Consider the following 20,024-nt stretch of genomic DNA (forward strand, 5'->3'; position numbering starts at 1 on the left):
AAACATTAATCATTGCAGCAAAGCATCTAACAATTGCTGCCATATATTTTCATACAAAATTGGAAAGCATAACATTTGTGTCGAATACTAGTAAACATTAAAAAATACAAAAATTGTGATGAATAACAGTGTCACTCCAAACACTGCAGGATTAAATGTGCTATAATCCAGAATTCCGGATCTTCCCACCGTTAGGCAGCACATGCGACATGGTCCCAAAGTAACTGTTATTTTAATGGTATAGTACTCAATTTATGAAGTATACCTCGAGTGAAAAAATAATCACGCTGATGAAACTTTAAAAAAAGGGTCATTGTCTACAACCTCTCGCAAATCAAGGTTTAGCTGAGATTTTATTTGAGCTTTGATTTGTCTCCAAAAGATGCTCTATTCTGTATTTCATGACAAGTTTTGGTTTCAATAAGATTGGGGACTTTTTCTGTTAGGCTTACACTTCCATTTCTCGTACCAAAAACCAAACAAGGTTAGAGTTCAAACACCTCATCTGTTTTGGACCTTTGGTTCTTTATAAAAAGCCCTCAATTGAGGCTTTTCAGCATAATATTCTGAAGCATTCGCAGTACATAGAAGTTCTTTCACCATCATACAGCTGCTGTCCTTGGTTTTAGTTGCACTTCAATAAGATGTGTCTCACTTCAATATCCATTAGCTATGTCTAGATCTGATTTGTTACAGCTTTACAGTGTTTAAGACTTTAATCATCCATAATATGCATGCAATATGTTATAAGTAAGCCACAGTTTTTAGATGCAGCTACTGCAGAATGCAATAGCTGACATAATGCTCCCTTCTCTGATGTGTCTTGTTTGTTACAAGTTCACGTGTATGCATTGCATATGCCTAAGGTACCTAACGGAACCTTACATCAAAGCTTATAATAGGTAACTTATGAAGTCAAGAGAAGGCACTTGAAGATCTGTAACTGTAATCGAAATTGCCTGCCACTCATTCCATTTAATCAAGAACAGAAGGGCCAAAATTACAATTTATATCTATATAAACTAGAAATTCGAAAAACATGATTTTTTTTTAAACAAAATGTTGCAATGGCTAATGCCTAACACCTGTGGCTGTAGGAGACATGTTGCATACATTGTGACAAAAGCTGAGAATTATAGGTGTGGTGTAATTAGTAATCTTATTTTTGTGTTTCATCTCTGACAAACCTACCCTTAATTCTCATCCTGTTTTCTGCCCGAACTTTTCGTGATTCATATCTGATGTGCTTGTCATATCTGTTTTCCACGTCAAGGATGTCAATTAGCAATACAAGGTTATATAGAACAATCATCAAGATCGTATACATACACAAATATAGTATTTTCTGATTTGATAAATATGACTATCATTTTATAGTATCAAAAAGTAACAATGCTCAATTCGACGTATTTTTCTCGCTCATAATTCAATCATTTCTACTTTTCTCTCACTCATAATATAGTACTCCTTCGGTCTCTCGACTAAAAAAAAACATATTTCATATTTATTAAAAAAATTAATTAATTTCGTTAAATTATATCTTTTTTAATTAAAAGGTAAAAATATTTCCTAAACTATTTTTATTTTTCATTGAAATTTGATATTGAGTATAAAAAAGATCTTTAAACTTATTAAATGAAAAATATTTTAAAGAAAATCTCATTAAATAAAACATAAATAATTCAGATTTTCTTATATTTGAGATGAAAAAAAAATAAAATTGTATTGCTTATATTCAAGGAGGGAAGGAGTATGCTACTAGCTTTGTTGGTTAAAAAAACTCTACCGGCGCATTAAATATGGCAAAGACTTCTAACAGGTACATTAAATTAAATTCCTAAGGGTATTTTTATATATAAAAAATCTAACAAAAAAAATACTGCACTAAATACCTTCTGGATTTTTTCTTCTCTCTGTATCGCAATAATGCTGAATCTCTTTCATGACTTGTCAACTCGTATGGAGTAGCTTTAGGAGTAGGAGATAAGTTTTCAGCGTTAAAAGAATTTGATGGTTTCCCTTGGTTGTTAAAATTGGCGTGAGTCACAGTGATCGTAAAACTTCCATCTTCAGCTGAAACTATATCGCCATAATCTCTCAATGGTGACGTATCGGAAGGAACAATTTGATTTCTAGGATCACTGCTTTCTCCATGCCAACAAAACACACCTACCTGTATATTGGGAATTTCAGCTTTCCACATATAAAAGGGCAACCAAAGAGTAAATGCGTAAATTGAATCAGCAAGAGAAACCTTGCATTTAGCCCTTGATGATTGATTACAAACGTAGGCTACTATAGTCCTTTCATCTATTTGAATTATTCGTTTTAGGGACCCATTTGTGCACTAACTAATGATTTTGTCAAAAGACTAAATTGAGAATCAGTTATATCTCTCTGCAAATTGCAATTACTTCAAGACATTTTCGAGGAAATTAAATAATCTACTAATGAAAAATGGTAGTAGCATTAACTCAACTAAAGAAAAAAAAAATGAAATACTACTACATAAGCTTGACCTCATATGAAGGAAATATATTAGCCTCCACGTCTCGTTCAAAATCAGTAGGCAAATTTCCAAATTGCCCTTGTCGTTCAGCATGAATCAAGTCGGGCTCCAACTTTATTAGCTCACGGAGTTGACTAAGAATCTCTTCTTTGTGTCTCCCGCACGCACCCTTACGTTTCTGATTCAATAACAATGTCCTGAAACATGTCAAAATCGTTGCAATACTCGAGGATTTTCAATGTGCACCTTTTACCACCCATAGAATCTACAATCCTCCAAACCAATCAACAAAAGCCAAAAAACAATCCATAAATTACCAACCCTTTATAAAATAAAAAAATATAAGCAAATTCCAAATGGAATTTGATAAAAAAAAGTTCTTTCGGACATAAAATACACATTTCAGTTGAATGTTCTGTTTTCACAAAAAAAAAAATGTTCACACCAGATAATATACTTGCTGGAGATTCCCAAAGTTTAGTATGATCTTAAAACTTTAGTGAGTTTTATTTTTCTTCTTCTTTTTGATAGGTAAATGTTAGTTGTTACTTGTTAGAATATTAGTTTTGTTAGTGAAGGAAATCCAACCTACAATCTTTTGCTTCTTTATTTTTTCCATAACCATTCAATCCCCCTTATATCTCCGGGGTAATGAGTTGTATAACATGTGACCAAAAACAAAATTAAGGTTAACACACACACACACACACCTTTTGAGAAGAAGCTGTGGTAGTGATCAAATCTTCAAGACCATTAATAGAAGGAGCACTCCACACGTGCAAATCCGAAAGGTCATCATCAATCTGGGAAGTTCCCTCATTTGAAAGCAGAGATTTTTCACTGAGACCCAGAATTGTTAACAACTCAGTCACAGAAGGGCACCCCGAGAACCCCTCGAGTGGCCTCCGTTGGTGCGCCTCAGACGCCAAATGTTTTTGCTTTCCGCAATCACAGTTTTGGCACAGAACAGAGTTTTCTGCAGAACAGAGCACCGAGGCAGGGGAATCTCCACACGCATCACAGAGCTGCGCGCGCTTGTGCTTCGAGAAAAGCTGGTTTGGGAAGTGAACTTTACGGTCACAGAAGAAACAAAGCTTCGCAGAATCGGCTCTGCAGTACAGAAGAGCCGTGAAGCTCCCGCAATAGTCACATGTTCTCTGTTTTGAATTTGGAGAACCATTCATCATGTTGTTTTCTTCCTCTTTAAAAAAACTGTTTTATATGATAGGTGTCAAACACAGTTTACACGAAATTTAAACTGGGTTGCTTGAAGGTCTAAAAGGAGTGGTTCGTTTGAGACGTGGCTTCTGGGTTGGAATTATGTAAGAGGAAAAGGCAGAGGATATAATCATTTTGAAGAACTGCAACTGCAACTACTACGAGGTTGAAAAGGATAGTTGACTTTGTAAAAACTAAGTACCTTACTTTTTTTTCCTAATAATGGAAGGATGTGGGTACCTTTCAAAGTGTGTTTAACTAAACACTTTTTCACGATTCAATGTATGAAATTACTGTTTCAACTGATTATTAATTATCAATAATATAATGTCTCATACTGTATAAGAACTGTAAAATAGACAGAATAAAATGAGGCAAAATATGATGTAATAGAAAATAAACATGTAGATGTAACGTTTTGCACTCTAAAGATCCTTTTTTTCTTTTACTTCAAATTTCTTCTATTGTAAAAGGCAAGTCACCGATCCTAGTAGAGAAATTGTATTTGATAGTGTGTATTTAATTTTTTTACAGTGAAAAAAATAGGAGAGAGAAATATGAGATAACTTGATTAATATGATTAAGAAAAAAAATTGTACAGACATTATACAAAAATATTATATAAATAATATACCTCACCCTAGTTTACGCGCAATGTAATTTCTTCCGTGTTTATGTACTGGAAAAACGCTAGAAACAGATTTTTAATATACATTGGAGAATGGGAACATTTTATGATAGCTGAAACAACTTGGACGAATGACTCGATGAATTTTGAGAATCCAACAGAAGCGGAAGCATGGAGAGTTTATTGCATGCTCCATCATATAATGGTTAAAGGATCAGAATTTCGAGAATGTTAATGTTGAGAGATGCTAAAGTTATCGTGGACAGAATACACAATAATTCCATTGTAATTCTGATTTCTAAGTTTTAATCAATAAATGTCAAAGACTTTTTTCTAGTTTTTTAAACTCAGTGGTGAGTTATGTAAAACGATAAACTAATCATGTCATCCATAACTTAACCAGGATGTTGAGATTTTATGCTAGTAGTCAATTTTTTTTTTATCAAGTTCTTCACTGTATTTTCTCCTTTATTATGAATGAGATACCTTAAATGTCTTCTATTCAAAAAAGAAAATTATATTTTAATTTTTTTTTCTTAAATAAGTTTTATGTACGTTTTTTATACTGCAGCTTTATGTACGTTTTATAAATTATAAAATGGGATATTTTTTTATGAAATTTATCAATAAGAAAGATATATTAAAAAATATATTGAGTAATATTTTTACGTGTTGTTCAATTTATATATATATATATATATATATATATATATATATATATATATATATTATCAAATCATGTAAACTGATAGAAGTTTAGAATATAAATAACTTTTCATGTAAATAACATTCTTTAAAAGATGAAATAATAATTTAGTTAGATCATCATTCATTAATTATTCGGCTTGATATGTATACTTTTTAAAGTCTCGTTAACTAGTGTATTTACTTTTTCGTGCATTCATCAATAAATTAATAAATGTATTTTTATTTTCATTAAAAATCAAGATAAAGTATACTTTTTTTTTAACACCACTATTTAATAAGGATATGGCATCACGTAACCGGTAACTTGAGGGGAAATAATCTAACATAGTTAGGGTTCTTTTTGGTTTATTAGGGTAGTTGTCTAATTGATGTTGTGCCCACTTACAAGAAGCCCAAAGAAACATCTCAAAGTCCTTCCAAAATCAGCTTTGAATAGTTAATCAAAGTGCGATAACTACTATAAATAAATAAAAAAATAGTTTTGACTAGAGAATCTTCCCTATTCATGCCTAATTGCCATCATGATCATGGCTTAGGAAATATCCTCGGCGGATATCATGTTTTTATGTTTATTTTTTAACTTCCTTTTTCTGAACGTAAGGCAAATTCCCCTTGACTATAAAGTTAGCACTAATCATTAAATTGCATACCCAAAAAGAAGTATCAATTCTGAAGTGAACCTTATCTGATGCAGGATCTAATCTATCTATCATTAAGAATAAAGGTTATTGATCGGTGGAGTTTGATTCTTTCTAGCGTTATTAATTTTTCTTCCTTGTGATCTCAATTAAAAAACTTATGATCCATCGATTATGAGTTTGAGATAAAAAAAATATATTTTTCGCTTAATCAATTACTTCAAAATTATATTAGTTCTCTACCTTGACTATCATTAAATCGAAGTTTAATAAGTGGAAGAAAGATATATTCATTATCAAATTCAACTTGTTTTTTTTTTTAAGAGATTTCAGTTAGTGGTGATATATACAATTAACGGATCCAAGGGGACAGACAAGTAAGGGCCTTCTCCTTCCTCCCTCAGAAACTTTTGGATATATATGAAAGAAAAAAAATCAAAATTAAAAAATACTAATAAAGAAAAATGTTTGAGTTAATACTTATTTTAACTTTTTTAATAGTACATCATATCTCTAATTTTATCCATAAAATTAATAATATCTGTTTTTTAAACTTATTATTTATTAAATAATTATTTATTAAAATTTAAATAATTATGTAAAAAAAAAATCCAGGGCCCACTCCTTTGTCCGTCCCTGGATATATACAAATTTGACCATTTTGATTCTACAAGAAGCGTGTGGAGCCTTGGGATTACATGGATTGAAGTTTAACAGACAGAAATGGAAAAAAAAAATGAATGGAAAGGAACTTCCTGACTTTCAAAGAATTTAATAGGATTTAGAGAATTTCTGAAGGAGTATCTGAATTTACTTTTCCAATTAAATCACTATTTATGTACCATAAGAAAATAGATAACTGTTTCAAAACTTTGTTGACTGGAGTGGAAGCTGGCATAATAAATTAAGAAGATGTATTAGGACATATTTATTTAAAGTCGGATAAAGCTAATTTTAGATTATTAATGTAATTTAAATATGTATTTGAATTGATCTTAATTATAGATTTATATTTAAACATCTCAGAACGATTGATAGAATTTTTTACTTTACAATTTTGGTCATGAAAAGTGTGTTTTACCATTTAAAAAAAATCAAAATAATATAATTTTTTTTCAACCAAAAAATGAAAAATTTGAACTCACGACATGTTACTTTTTCCTTCTCCCATGAACGGGAAAGCGTGATATGAAGACAAAATGTCCCATGTAACAATTTTCATTCATGTGCCATGTTCAAAGCATGAAAGGCTAGAACTACCCAATTGATTAAGATCGTACTACGATGTTTGCTAGGCTCATGTTGGAATGCAAGTAGCCAACCATCAACAGTGATTAAAGATAACAACAGTGTGAGATGATGAGATTACAGGTAAAGAAAAGAGGGGCCAGAGGACACTTCAATTCATTTTTCAGTACCTAAGTCCATATGGGGTGTTCTCAACCGTGGGCCCAAACTACGTTTCCTGAAATTTTTGGGTACAAAAGTTGGGCTCCACCTACACAAGTAAATCATCAAAACAATTATGGGACCAAAACAAAAGGAGTCAAACTTTCACTTCTCCATCTTTTCTGATGAGGATATCACATCTGTAATCTTGATTAGTCATTTGTTAATGATTACTTTGCGATTCATTTAATCATTCTATAAATGTTGAATTGTTGAAACCTTAAAACTTTCAAATTCAAAGATGATATCATATCACGTCTTAAAGAATACAAGAAGGAAATAATGATCAATTAGGATGTATCCAGAATCAGAGAATCAACACACCATATTCGATTTCTGAGATATTAGTCGTTCCTCGCTTTTAAGTAAACTACACTTAAAGAGTAACAAGTGATGTACACATCACATAGCCAACAGTCTCATTAAATTTTAAAATTAAGCCAACAACAGGCATATGGATATCAGTAACATAAATAGTGTATATTTATTCATTCGATAAATTATTCACATGATCTCTTATCTTTATTTTAAGTTATAATTTAATCTTTATTTTTTAAAAGGTATAAAATAATTCCTTATCTTTCTTTAAGGTTGTAATATTGTCTTTTATTTTTTGAAAGTTACAATGTTTCCTTAAGTAATTTTTTAATAATATATTTATCCAAAAAAACTAACATTACTTTAAGGATGAACATGCTATAAAAAAATTACTTCAATTTTTTTTTGTATTTTAAAAAAAATAAAAGAACAAATTATAAATTGAAATAAAGAAAATGGACCATTTTATGACTAATTTTAAAAAAATAATAAAATAACATGTAATTTGATTGGTTAAAAAATTAATAATATCAAAACTTCCTAAATTATTGGAGTACCATAGAAACTCTCTTGATTCCCTCAATTAAATTTGGAGTTTTAATACTATTAGATTTTTAACCAATTAAATTATATGTCATTTTCTTATTAATTATTTTTTTAAAATTAGTCATTGATTATTTTTTTTAAAATTGCAACTTTTTTTAATTTAGAAAATATAATTAAAGATAACTTTATAAATTTCAACTCCAATTTTTTAGTTTCTTTCAATATTTTTTTTTATAAATAAATCTTTTAAAATTTAGAGTTTAGGGTTTAAAATTTTCTTATTATTGTTTGTGAAACATATATAGGTGTTATATAAAAAAAAGGTATTAATATGCGACAGACATATTTCCTCACCCCCCCGCGAGTAAAATCATAATTCAATTCATTATTTGACGGCTAGCTACGGATATTTTAAGAGAATGAATTTCAACCCTTATTGATCATTGAATTTATGTCATATTCGTATTCGTGTGGGATGCTTCGCAGAAACTTTGAATATCTTTAACTTTATATTTGTTAACCTGCTAGTCATACATATAAAAATATGAAAAAAAATCACAATAAATAAATTAATCATATTATATTATTCATAACAATAATAATAATAAAAATTACGTATCACTTTTAAAATATATATTTATTACAAAAAGTTATTGCATTAAGAAAAAGTTTATTCCTAGGAAGACTTGATTTCCTTTGAATGGAAAGTCACTTTTTATTCATGAGTCTATACACATCCCACATCCTGGGTAAAAAATAAGTCTAAAGAACACATCACATGTAATTCAAATTAGAGAAAGATAATGCACCTAATCATAATGCTATATTATGCTCTGTGTAGCACATAACTTACAAAATTAAGCAACATATAAAGTAAAAGGTCCAATTACATAAAAATAACTTATTAAAGTCTAGACCTATATTGAGTTTTGGTGGTTATTGTGCATGATTCATGTTATGGGTGGACAAATGCTTGAACGTAGTGGAAATGATGTAAATTTTTACATCCTATTTAAATATATATGTACTGTATTTTAATTTATAAATATTGATGTAACTCTATTTGTCAATAAGAATAAAAAGAAATAGAACTTCATTGCTAAAACTAGCAATTGTCTTTTTTTTTTCTTTGCCACATAAAAAGAAAATACACAAAATTCCCACATATTTGTATTTTGGCTAATTATATGATGTGCAAACAAAAATATATATACAATAAATTTATTAATTATAATATATATATATATATATATATATTTATTTATTTATAAATTATAATTTATCATAATAAATATTTTTTTATAATATTATAATTTTTATCATAATTATGTGTAAGTGAGATATCAAGTTTTGAAATAGGCAATTATTTTTAAGGTTCTAATTTATTTTTTTTTCATAAAAATCAAGTTATACAATTGAATTACTGACTCATTGACTTAACATGTGTTCCAGTGATCCAATAACTTGACTAAGTCGATCGCTAGTTCGGATTCTAAAATCATGGTTTAGATCAGGGCATAACTAGAAAATAGACTTTTAACATCGGTTATTAAGGACTTTTGACATCGGTTATTATCTTATGTTGAAACTACCGACGTTAATTTATTAACGTTAATATCGATGGTTTAAAAACCGATGTTATAATAGCAAAAAACAACATCAGTTTTTCAAAAAAAATCGATGTTGGTAAGAAGAAAATAACATCGATTATTCAAAAAACTGATGTTGTTTAGTTTTTCGAAAAATTGATATTGTTTCATGATTTATTTTTAAATATCGTATTTATTTTTTTAATTAGCAACCTGTAGTAATTAATTCATATCATAACTTATCGTTCAAAGTTGTATAAAAACGCATAAAATCAGTCATGCACCAAAAGTTGTATATCAATATATCATGCATCAAGAGTAGTTATAAACAATGTTATCAAACTCGAGAATTTATGTAGACTCGTGAAAGTTTCATAGACTCGATTCGTGGACTCAACTTGTAAACTCATAAGAGTCCGCTTCATATAAAAATAATAACAAAATATCTATAAATAACATATCAATTAAACATTTCAACAATATAATAAAGCAAAATAGTAAATCATAAATTTTACAATACTTAAATAACCAAGTCTAGTAATGCATCACTACTAGATAATAACTTGCAGATGTTATAGTAGTGATAGATCATTCTCATCGGGGATTTGATGTTATTAGAAAACAAGGATTTGATGTTATTAAAGGTGAAAATTCTTGTATTTGAGAATAACACACTAAATGAAGATATGTTGAACACTAAACAGACAAAAAACAACCGAAAATAACTTACATTTTCGTCTAATTTTTTAACTCGCTGACTCGGTGGTAAACTCGAGAGTTTACCGAGTTTACTTAGAGTTTATAAAGTCTACTCACAGTCTACTAAAAAAAGAGTTTACTCAAGAGTCAACTCACATAAGGTAAGTAGACTCGTAAACTTGTAAGAGTTAGCGAGTTAACTCGAGAGTTTGATAATCATGGTTATAAATATTTCTAAACAAAATAACATATTATAAACAAAAATTTACTAATTGATAATATATTAGAGTAGTAATGTACTTTAATTACAAATAAAGTCAGAATAAAACAAAGTTAGAAGTTGCTTCTGAGAACTCAAATATAATTTGAGTTCTAGTAAGCAAATTTTGTGTTTGTGCAAAAGTTCTCCATCCATTTCCAATTTTTGTGGTCTTCTTATGATAATTATAAACTATTCTACACTTCGTCCCTTCCAAGTTTAGATGGATAAATCCTGCAGCTTTCATAAATGAGTACATGGTACTCGGCACATCCTGAAATGCAAAAGAAATTTATATTAGATAACTATATGATATCAAAATTTGACATACAGAGAAGAGTGCTTAATTACTCACAAAACTGTTGTAAGTCACTTTGTACCCAGTAAGGAGGACTTTAAAAGTTATCGAGTTAAGAACTTGGTGGTACAAGGAGTGCCATTTAGGGAAAACTTTTGGTTCAAAGTTGCTTTTGAAGATGGTGAGGAAGAAAACACTCTGTCCATAGTGGGTCAAGATGACCTGATAATTTTCAATGAGCCCATAAAACTCTCTAAGTTTCGTCCATCCAACAAGTAGAATTAGGCTCACCAGATTTTGGTTATATGTGATAGAGTGCATGTTGTCACTAGAGTGTAGCAGATGCCAAGTAGGCTCTAGTTCATCCTTCCATCTTACAACAAATGACCTACTCACTTCATTGTAAGGTTACAATATTTAACAAGCAAAGTAATACAAGTAAAAGTATTGTTATATATCAAGTCATGTTTATTTTAGAATAATCTTAAAATAATTTATAACCTGATCAATAACATGAACAATGTTGAACATTTCATCTGATTCTTTGTTAATCTTCATCATTATGTTGACCATTTCCTTCTAGTTTTGTTGATGTTCATCCATGGTTTCTAAATTTCATTTATAATATAAAAATGACATTAATATGCATGATACATTTGACATAACTATATGATACCAATAAATCTGCACAACCAAGTATTCTTTCACCAGCATAATATGATACCAATATGATATTCCTATTTTTGGGGCCTAAGGCTGTGACAAATATCTCACATCAGCACAAAGTATCATTAACAAGCACATACAAACAAAACCAAGCAAACAAGAAATAAAACTGTGCAACCAAAGTCTATTTTCTAGTAGTGTGTACATGAAACTACTACCATATACATAACCCAGAAGGCCACAACTATATACAACAAGATGCACTACCATAGCTTAAAAACACATGTCCAATTTAACTTCCCTGGTAATAACCGCAAACCAAGAAAAAATAAAACAACAACACTGCCATAGCTTACGAACACAAGCTTCATTAGAGAATCACAATAACAACAACACTAGCATCTACCACCATTATCAATTTTAGAAAGCACATTTTCAAACATAAAGCAAAGGTGTTGCAAAGCCATCACCACCTCACCCGCATTTTCTCTTCTCTAAACCAAATAGGGCTTATTTGTCATGAGGTATGGAGAAGATGAAACGTGACTAAGGTGGTGACGGCAGAATGCTGGAATGCGAGGAAGAGGAGGCGAGAGGAGTTACCTTCTCACAGACTTATTTTTTGACGGAGCAAACACGACAGAGAGGTGAAGAGGTGCGAGGAGGTGAACAGGCAAAAGGAGACAGTTTGGTGAGGAGGCGAACAGACAAGAACGCGAGAAAGAATGCACGTGGGAGAAAATAGGACTTGTAGAGACAATTCACATATTTTTAAATGTAGGTTTTAACATCAATATTTAGTAAAAATTGATGTTAACTAAGTGATGTTAATGTTTACATCGGTTTTTTTTATTATAAAAAATGATGTTAACGTATCATTTATTAACATCGTTTTTTAAAAAAATCAATGTTACCATTACTTCGTTAACATCGATTTTTCAACAAAATGATATTAACTCAGTCATGTTAATATTGGTTTTTCAAAAAACCGATATCAATGAAGTCACGTTATTTACAATTGTGTCACCGCGTTTTTGCTAACATCAAGTTTATCGAAAACTGATGTTAAAGTAACGATGTTAAATCTATATTTTATGTGGAAATAATTCCATTAATACTTACAAATGAAAAACAAGAAGATGAAAATAACCAAACACTAATTAATACTTACAAATGAGAAACCGTGCTTACAAAAGAGTCTCCCATAATGCCAAAAATTATTCTTACAAATATCCAAAACAACCAAAACAATACTTGCAAAAGAGAATCAAGAAGATGAAACATTTACCCAAAATAGGGTTGCTAGCTGGTGTGACCAAGTTATCTTTCACTCTAGACCTCTAATTATCGATCCAACCGTTGAAAACCAATAATTACTTGGGGAGAACACATCCAATTTACAATTGCTAAGTGACTATGTGTGAGTTAATATTTTCCTTCTTCTCTTCTCTCTTTTTTGTTTGTTCTCACTTATAAAATTGAGTCTCTCTTCCTCTAAGTTGACCTTCTTTTCAATTAGGCAAGTGAGACAAAATGAATTTGTGTATCTTAACCTCTTTTTTTTTTTTTTTTTAACATAAGAGAGCCCAAAATCTAACATTATTTAGGATAGAGAGTATATACTTTAAGGATGAAATTGATGGTTTATTCTTTTGTATTCAAGCCTACTAGTTTAGTAAACTTTCTTTACCAAATTAATGTGCTGATATTGCATACACAATATGGTGTTCAAAACCAAGTTTAATTTGTTGCTCTTTCGTTCAGGTTAATTACGGTTCTAAGTTAATTGGCGTGTAGTTTACTCCATTGAAATCTCAATTTCTTGATTTCGTTTTTTTTTCGTAATTAAAGTAGTAGGAAGGTGATGACACCGGAATCCTAGTTAAACTCACTATGTTGTGGTTTGCTTTTGATCAGCAGTTAAATTAATGAAGTAGTTATTGATTTGTTTTCTCTACTTCGATCTAGACTGACTCTGACTGAATAGAAACAGAATATACATTACACTATACAGTTCTTCAACTACTAGCTCATTCAGTTATTCGGCTTAATTGATTCGCTTTTCTTCTGTCTTGGAACAAATCTTCGTCTCATGCAAAATAAAGATTCAAATCACGAGTATATGAAAAAAGAAAGATTTATGATCGTGACTTGCGAATAAAATTTCTTGTCCACTAAATCAGAAACGTAAGGCATTACCTCATCTTCAAAACTTAAAATATCCGATTGTTTCAATTTACTCGTCGGAGTCATGGTCCCATGGAAGAGTCCCCACGACTCCATGGTCCAGTTATATACCTTATTACAATGTAGACATAATTCTAATAAAGTTTGATCCAATTAATAATTAAGAAATAAATTCATTTTGAAAGAACGTGAATTTGATCTTCATTATCAATATAAGAACCTTTGAGACTTGTTTTAATCTGGTAAGCTTTCAAGATCCAATTCATTTAAATTTAAATTTTAATTTAGCATGAAAAAAAATGTGCACAAGATATGCCCTAACTTTCAATTCATACTTTACTTGTCTAATTTGTACGTAATTCAAGTTTTGTTGCATGTTTTATCATCCCAGTGACAGTGTCATTGGCCTCTTTGTTTATGTGACGTCTAACTTCAATTCAATTGAACTCCTAAAAAAAATAGAACCTGTACTTTTAATATATATATATATATTGACAGCTATTTCCCATATATTTGGAAAGCTAAGCATTTAGAAGATACTGGCAAGACAACTCGCTGAGATTTTTATTCATTTCCATCGGCTCACACACACACTTTTTCGGGTCAGTGTGTGTCACCCATTAAAGAACAAATTTTAACCATACAATCATAATGAATGTGAAAATTGATTAAAATATTAACTCTTTTCACTTCTAATATGTTCACTAGATGTCTTCTTATATATATATTTTTTACTAATTTAACAAAAATTTATAAAATTTTAAACTATTTAATATTTCATTAAATTATTGAGTTTAATGTAAACATACTCTTTTTTCTAAATGTAAGTAAGTATAACTATGTTATATATATATATATATATATATATATATATATATATATATATATATATATAATGATATCAAAATATCTAATGATTAAATTAATAAAAATTGACATAGACAAAAAGAGTTTTGAATAGAGTAATTTTATAAAAAATTATTCTTATAAAAAATTACTCTTAAATATAAAGGTAAAAGGTTGAGAACATTTTGAAAATTTAAATTTTTTACCCTTATTTAATTTTATGTTAATTTTTAATTAACATAATATTCAATAAATTTAATTATAATAACGATAACACTTGAGGCTATTAATTACATATTATTAAATGATAGTTCACAACTTTAAGGGTCTTTGCTTCTTGTTAATTACACCTCCCATTCGAAATATTGTGACAACATACACTAGCATAGCGCGCATACTATATTTTCTCATTATAACAGTCCGTTTATTCAATAAGAATCCTATAAACACCTCCTTCCCCCAAAAGACATACACACGGTAAAAGCTCGCACAAAATGAGTGGAGGAAGAACAAAGATACAAAGAACAATTTGATTATTATTCTATCAATGTTTTAGTTATTTTCAATCATATAATGTGACAATTATGGATGTATGTCTCATTGGTTATCACTCAAACAATTAACATTCCAATTCAGCCTTTTGAACACAGTTGACAGCAACTAATAATGGAAATACTAGATAAATTGATGACTTATAATTTTAAAGGTTATTTTGTCATTTTAATTTTATATATTAATTTGATCGACCATTATAATTTTAGAAATTAAATTGATTGATAATTTATAATTTTACAAACCATTTTGTTCTTTTATTAAATTCAAGAATCAATTTGAACGATTATTAAAATTTCAGGACTAAATTAGTTATTATCCTAAACTAAAGTTAAAAGTTGAAAGTAATGATTTATATTCAGACAACATAAGTATTCTACATGAGAGACTATTATGTTCAAAATTATTATAGGTTATAAATTTTTTTCTTTAAATATTTAATGTATTTAGCATTCAAATTCAAAATAATTGATTTTTACGTTAATTGATTTATATGTTCAGGGTTAAAAAGTAATAGTTTGAAATGATAAAATGAGAAGAAAAAAATCATTAAATAAGATATGAGATCTACTAAATTTTGTAATTTTTAATAAATTACTATCAATGAAAGAAAATGTATTCAAAAGAGTATCTTACAAAGTATGATGTTAACATTTTTCACTATTCACTAGCATCAAACCATTACCTTGCAATTTTAGTAATTATTAATTAACATCTTTGAGTATCTGATAGCCGTAACAAGTTTAATATCACTGAGTGAGAGTCAAAACAAAACCATTAAATTGAAGACACAAGGCTCCCTGGTTGCCAACCATTATAGCTAGTTTTTTTTTTAAGACAAATGTTAATTAATACCTAATTTAAAGTAATAATATTTTTTTAAAAGATGAAAAATTACTTTATTCATAATTTTTTTTTATTCTTCTCACATTAAATATTTTTTTTAGTTCGTTCACGGGTAACTAGCAAGACCCTTTCTTTCAAAACTGTTTTTTTAGCAGCCCTACTGGTTGGCTTTAATTGCAAGTTTTGCTGAGCGCTGCATAGTATGGCTTCTCCAGAATTCGGTATTGACTGCTGTTAGTGGGGGAAACGAAGAGAATATAAATAAAAACAAGATCGAAAAAGGGGGGGGTAAGGAATGTAATGCCTTTCTTTTCGGGTATAAAGTTGAAGAATCTCGCGCAGTACTGTATTAGAAAAAAAGAGAACTTCCCTGTTAACTTTGTTAACCTATGGACAACGCAAAAAGATTGGAAAGTTAATGCTTGCCCAGAATAATGTTTCTCTTATTTTTCCATGATCCCAAGATTCTATTCTGCTCGAGTTTGGAGAAAAATTCTTAATTACACACAGTTTAGCACAAGTATTTATTGTGCAAGTATTCAAGTTACTAGTTGGCATATGTGTATATTTTGTTATGATTATGATAAGATATGATGATAAAACTCTACCTATTTGTAGTAGTGTTACCTACTTTTTGTTTTTTTTTTTTACACAAAGTGTTATTTATTATTATCTATTATAAAATTGAGTAATAGTATTGCGTTGATTAGAGCAAAACTGAGCTAATATTCTTTAAGTAAATTAAAGTCTCATGTTTTAATTTTGTGAAAAAAAGAAAACATGATTTAAAAAAATTCAATTAAAATTAAAGATAATAGATAAGATTTTTATCAAATATTAATTATTGACGAAGTTAATAAATAGTTTACATCTATGACATAGTTGCAAAAAAATATTATAATTTTGAGTATTAATTTCGGAGTATGGAACTCTTACTCTTCATAATCTCTAAATTAACTCACTTTTTATATTCTCTATCTTTTCGTACCTGTGAGCTTCACATTTAAATAATGAGAATAAGATTGATCCTATAAATTTAAAGTATTATTATTGTGAGTTTGTTATTATTTTTAAATTTAAATTTTATTAGACAGGTGCTATACTGATAAAAGTAACCTTAACGTCTATTTTTTCCATCAATAAATTGATGATTTTTTCCCGGTGAGTCTTACCCTACCACCCTCTATAAAAGTAGATTTAAGTTAATTATTGATATGTTCGTGTTTATAATAGAAATTAGGGGTGTTTGTAACTCTTTTGGTTAAATTTTTATTCGAACCAAACTTTAAAAATATACGTAGTTTGGTTTGATTTGATTTTTATTTTAAATAAAATTCAAACCAAACTAAATTAATATTTTGTGGATTGGTTTGATTCATTTTTACAATTTTTTACTAAAATATTATTTAATTAAAAAATATATATGTATATATTTTCTTTTCATATTTTAAATAAAATTACGTTAAAAAAATTTATTAATAACAATTTATAAAACTTATTAATATATGTTAAGTCTTCTATAATTAAAATTTGTAAAATTTCATTTATTTTAAACCAAATATATCATAAAGTCATCTGAAAAAGAAGATAATATATATTATATAAATTTTATATATATAATATTATAAAATATTGTGAATTAGAAGTGATATATATATAAAATACATAATACTAAAATAATGAAAAAGTTAATACAAATGTTACTGTTTGAGAAAAAAATTATTTAAAGAAATTAAAAAAAATTGATTTAATTCGATTTTTATTTTTTATTTTGGACCGATTTAAATTTAAACAACCTAATAGAAAAAAGTATAAGTTCAAAATGCTTTTTCGTTGTTGCGTTCGTATGCATGAGTTTTGAGATATGATCACTCGTTACCTTACAATCACCTTAAGATTTCTCAACCACTGCGTTAACTTTTGTGATGCTTTCCTTTAAACATATATATCTTATAGTTTCTTTCGTCTTGATTCTTTAAGACATTAATTATTTATGAGACTTTTATCATATATATACTTCTAATATAAGTGTATAGATTTAGACATGTCATTATGTGATGAATCTTGACGAAATAAATAGGATATTATGTCATATTGAAAGTGATAACAATGTGATATCTTTCTATTTTTTAGACAATTATTTACATTTAACTTGTGCAAAAGTGATAACCCATATTTTAAAATTTTCTTAAAGCCAATACCAAAATGCTTTGCTTTCAATAAATAAACATGTCATCATTTTGAGACATTGCATAACTACAATTATACATTTAAAATTATTGTATTTGCAAATATTTACTCAAATGTTATCTCTATATATTCTTTATTATTATAAGAAATAAATTATAGTGTAAAATACAATATAAAAAGAACAGAGATAATATATACTTGATGTAATAATGAATCATAATTTTTCAAGTGTTTCTAGCTAGAGAGAGACTTTTTGCTCTATTCTATTTAATGGACAAGAATGATAACAATATACTGTTAATTTGACATACCTTTTTATTATCTTGTAAATTCATGTAGAATATACTAGATTATATATAACTATGAATACTTAATAAAACTAATATGAATTGCATTTGATAATTAGTAAAGAGTATGCTAAAAATAGTAATTCTTAACCGATGTATCCTTAATAAGAGTGACAACTATAAACATAAATTTGTTTGAGTGTGTTATTAGTATTCTTCACACGAGATATTAGAAACATATTTTTAACACACTATTTTGAATATATACTTTATTTTAAATACAAATTATTTAAATTTATAAAATATTATGGATCTTATTTTTTATTTAATTAAACTCAATCATATTTTATAATTTTTAACTAATAATGAGTATATCAGATGAAAAAGGTTAACAACATATTTGATTTCTAAGACACTATTTCAAACATAATTACTATTATTGACTAAAATTTTTAGCATTCACAATTTTTTGTAGCAGTTACTTATTTAAGAGATTCACTTATAATTTGATAGTTTTAAATAAATTTTAACTAATAATAAAAAAGTGTGTTATAAAAATATGTGTTAAAGATTATTCCTTTTGTTTGTTTTTAATTATCTATTTTTTAAGATTTTTATGAAAAAAATATAATAATTTTTTTATCCTAATAAAACAGTTATAGAGTTTTCTATTTTATCATTTTTCATTTTTACTCTATAGATAATGTACATGCACAAGTTAATTAAAGACTAGGTAAAAATAAAAATATAATTGATAAATTAGTAATTAATGTTGTTTTGACTTTGAAAATGACAGATAAACAAAAATAACAAGTATTCTAAAATTTTGACAATTAAAAAAAAATAGAAGGTATATATCAGTTTTTTTTAACAAGGTATGTGTTAGTTTTATAAACATATACCATTCATTTTCTCTTTTATTGCTTTTTCATCATATTTTTTTTGTCTTTCTATTTCCGTTTTATCATCACACTACTTATCACAATTATTATTCTCTTTCTTTTTTCATCTCTCTTCTTTCTTTTTCATCCCTAAACTTATTCTCCAACAAAAAGTGGAGTGAACGTCTAACATTTTCCCATTAAATAGTTATAATTATTTTTGTTTTTAATATTTTTTTATTATAGTTGAAAATAAAAAAGTTTTTAATGAAATAAAATTATTTATATTATATAAAATTTATTTACTATTGGGGCTGTGTTTTAATTTGTTATTAGACGTGCTTTTATCAAATACTCCTAATTTTATTAGTGTAGGAAATTAATATAATAATTGAATTTCAATTAAAAAAAAGTTATATGGATGAGATCATAATTATTAAACTCTTGAGTTAATTCGTTGTCTCTTACAAGTTTACGAATTCACTGTGAGTTAACTCATGTGTAAACTCTTTTTTAGTAGAGAGATAAACTCGTTAGATTTTATGTAAACTTAATAGATTCTTGAGTTTACCACTAAGTCAACAAGTTTAAAAATTAGATCAAACCACATGTTGTTTTTGAGTTATTTTCTATATGTTTAGGTTTCAACATACGTTCATTTAATGTGTTGTTTCTGAATCGAAAAACTCTCATCTATAACAATATCAAAC

General features: G+C 28.0%; 1 protein-coding gene across 1 annotated transcript; it reads right to left on the reverse strand.

Moving 5' to 3' along the window:
* Positions 1-936: 936 nt before the first annotated feature.
* On the reverse strand, positions 937-3,918 carry LOC114390659 (zinc finger protein CONSTANS-LIKE 13-like). Its single transcript, XM_028351479.1, has 4 exons — positions 3,220-3,918; positions 2,520-2,687; positions 1,893-2,173; positions 937-1,256 (listed from the first exon to the last, which is right to left on the reverse strand). Exons 1-4 carry the CDS (start codon positions 3,694-3,696, stop codon positions 1,160-1,162), a joined length of 1,023 nt encoding a protein of 340 aa, XP_028207280.1. The 5' UTR covers positions 3,697-3,918; the 3' UTR covers positions 937-1,159.
* Between the last annotated feature and the right edge of the window lie 16,106 nt (positions 3,919-20,024).

Source organism: Glycine soja, chromosome 2 (assembly GCF_004193775.1).
Source record: "Glycine soja cultivar W05 chromosome 2, ASM419377v2, whole genome shotgun sequence".
NCBI classification, from domain to species: Eukaryota; Viridiplantae; Streptophyta; class Magnoliopsida; order Fabales; family Fabaceae; genus Glycine; species Glycine soja.

Coding starts and splice junctions, on each gene's coding strand:
- LOC114390659 (XM_028351479.1), bottom strand. CDS start 3,696: ATGATGAATGGTTCTCCAAATTCAAAACAGAGAACATGTGACTATTGC. Junction 2,174..2,519: donor ATATATTTCCTTCATATGAG/GTCAAGCTTATG, acceptor CCCAATATACAG/GTAGGTGTGTTTTGTTGGCA. Junction 1,257..1,892: donor GAGAAGAAAAAATCCAGAAG/GTATTTAGTGCA, acceptor CGTGGAAAACAG/ATATGACAAGCACATCAGAT.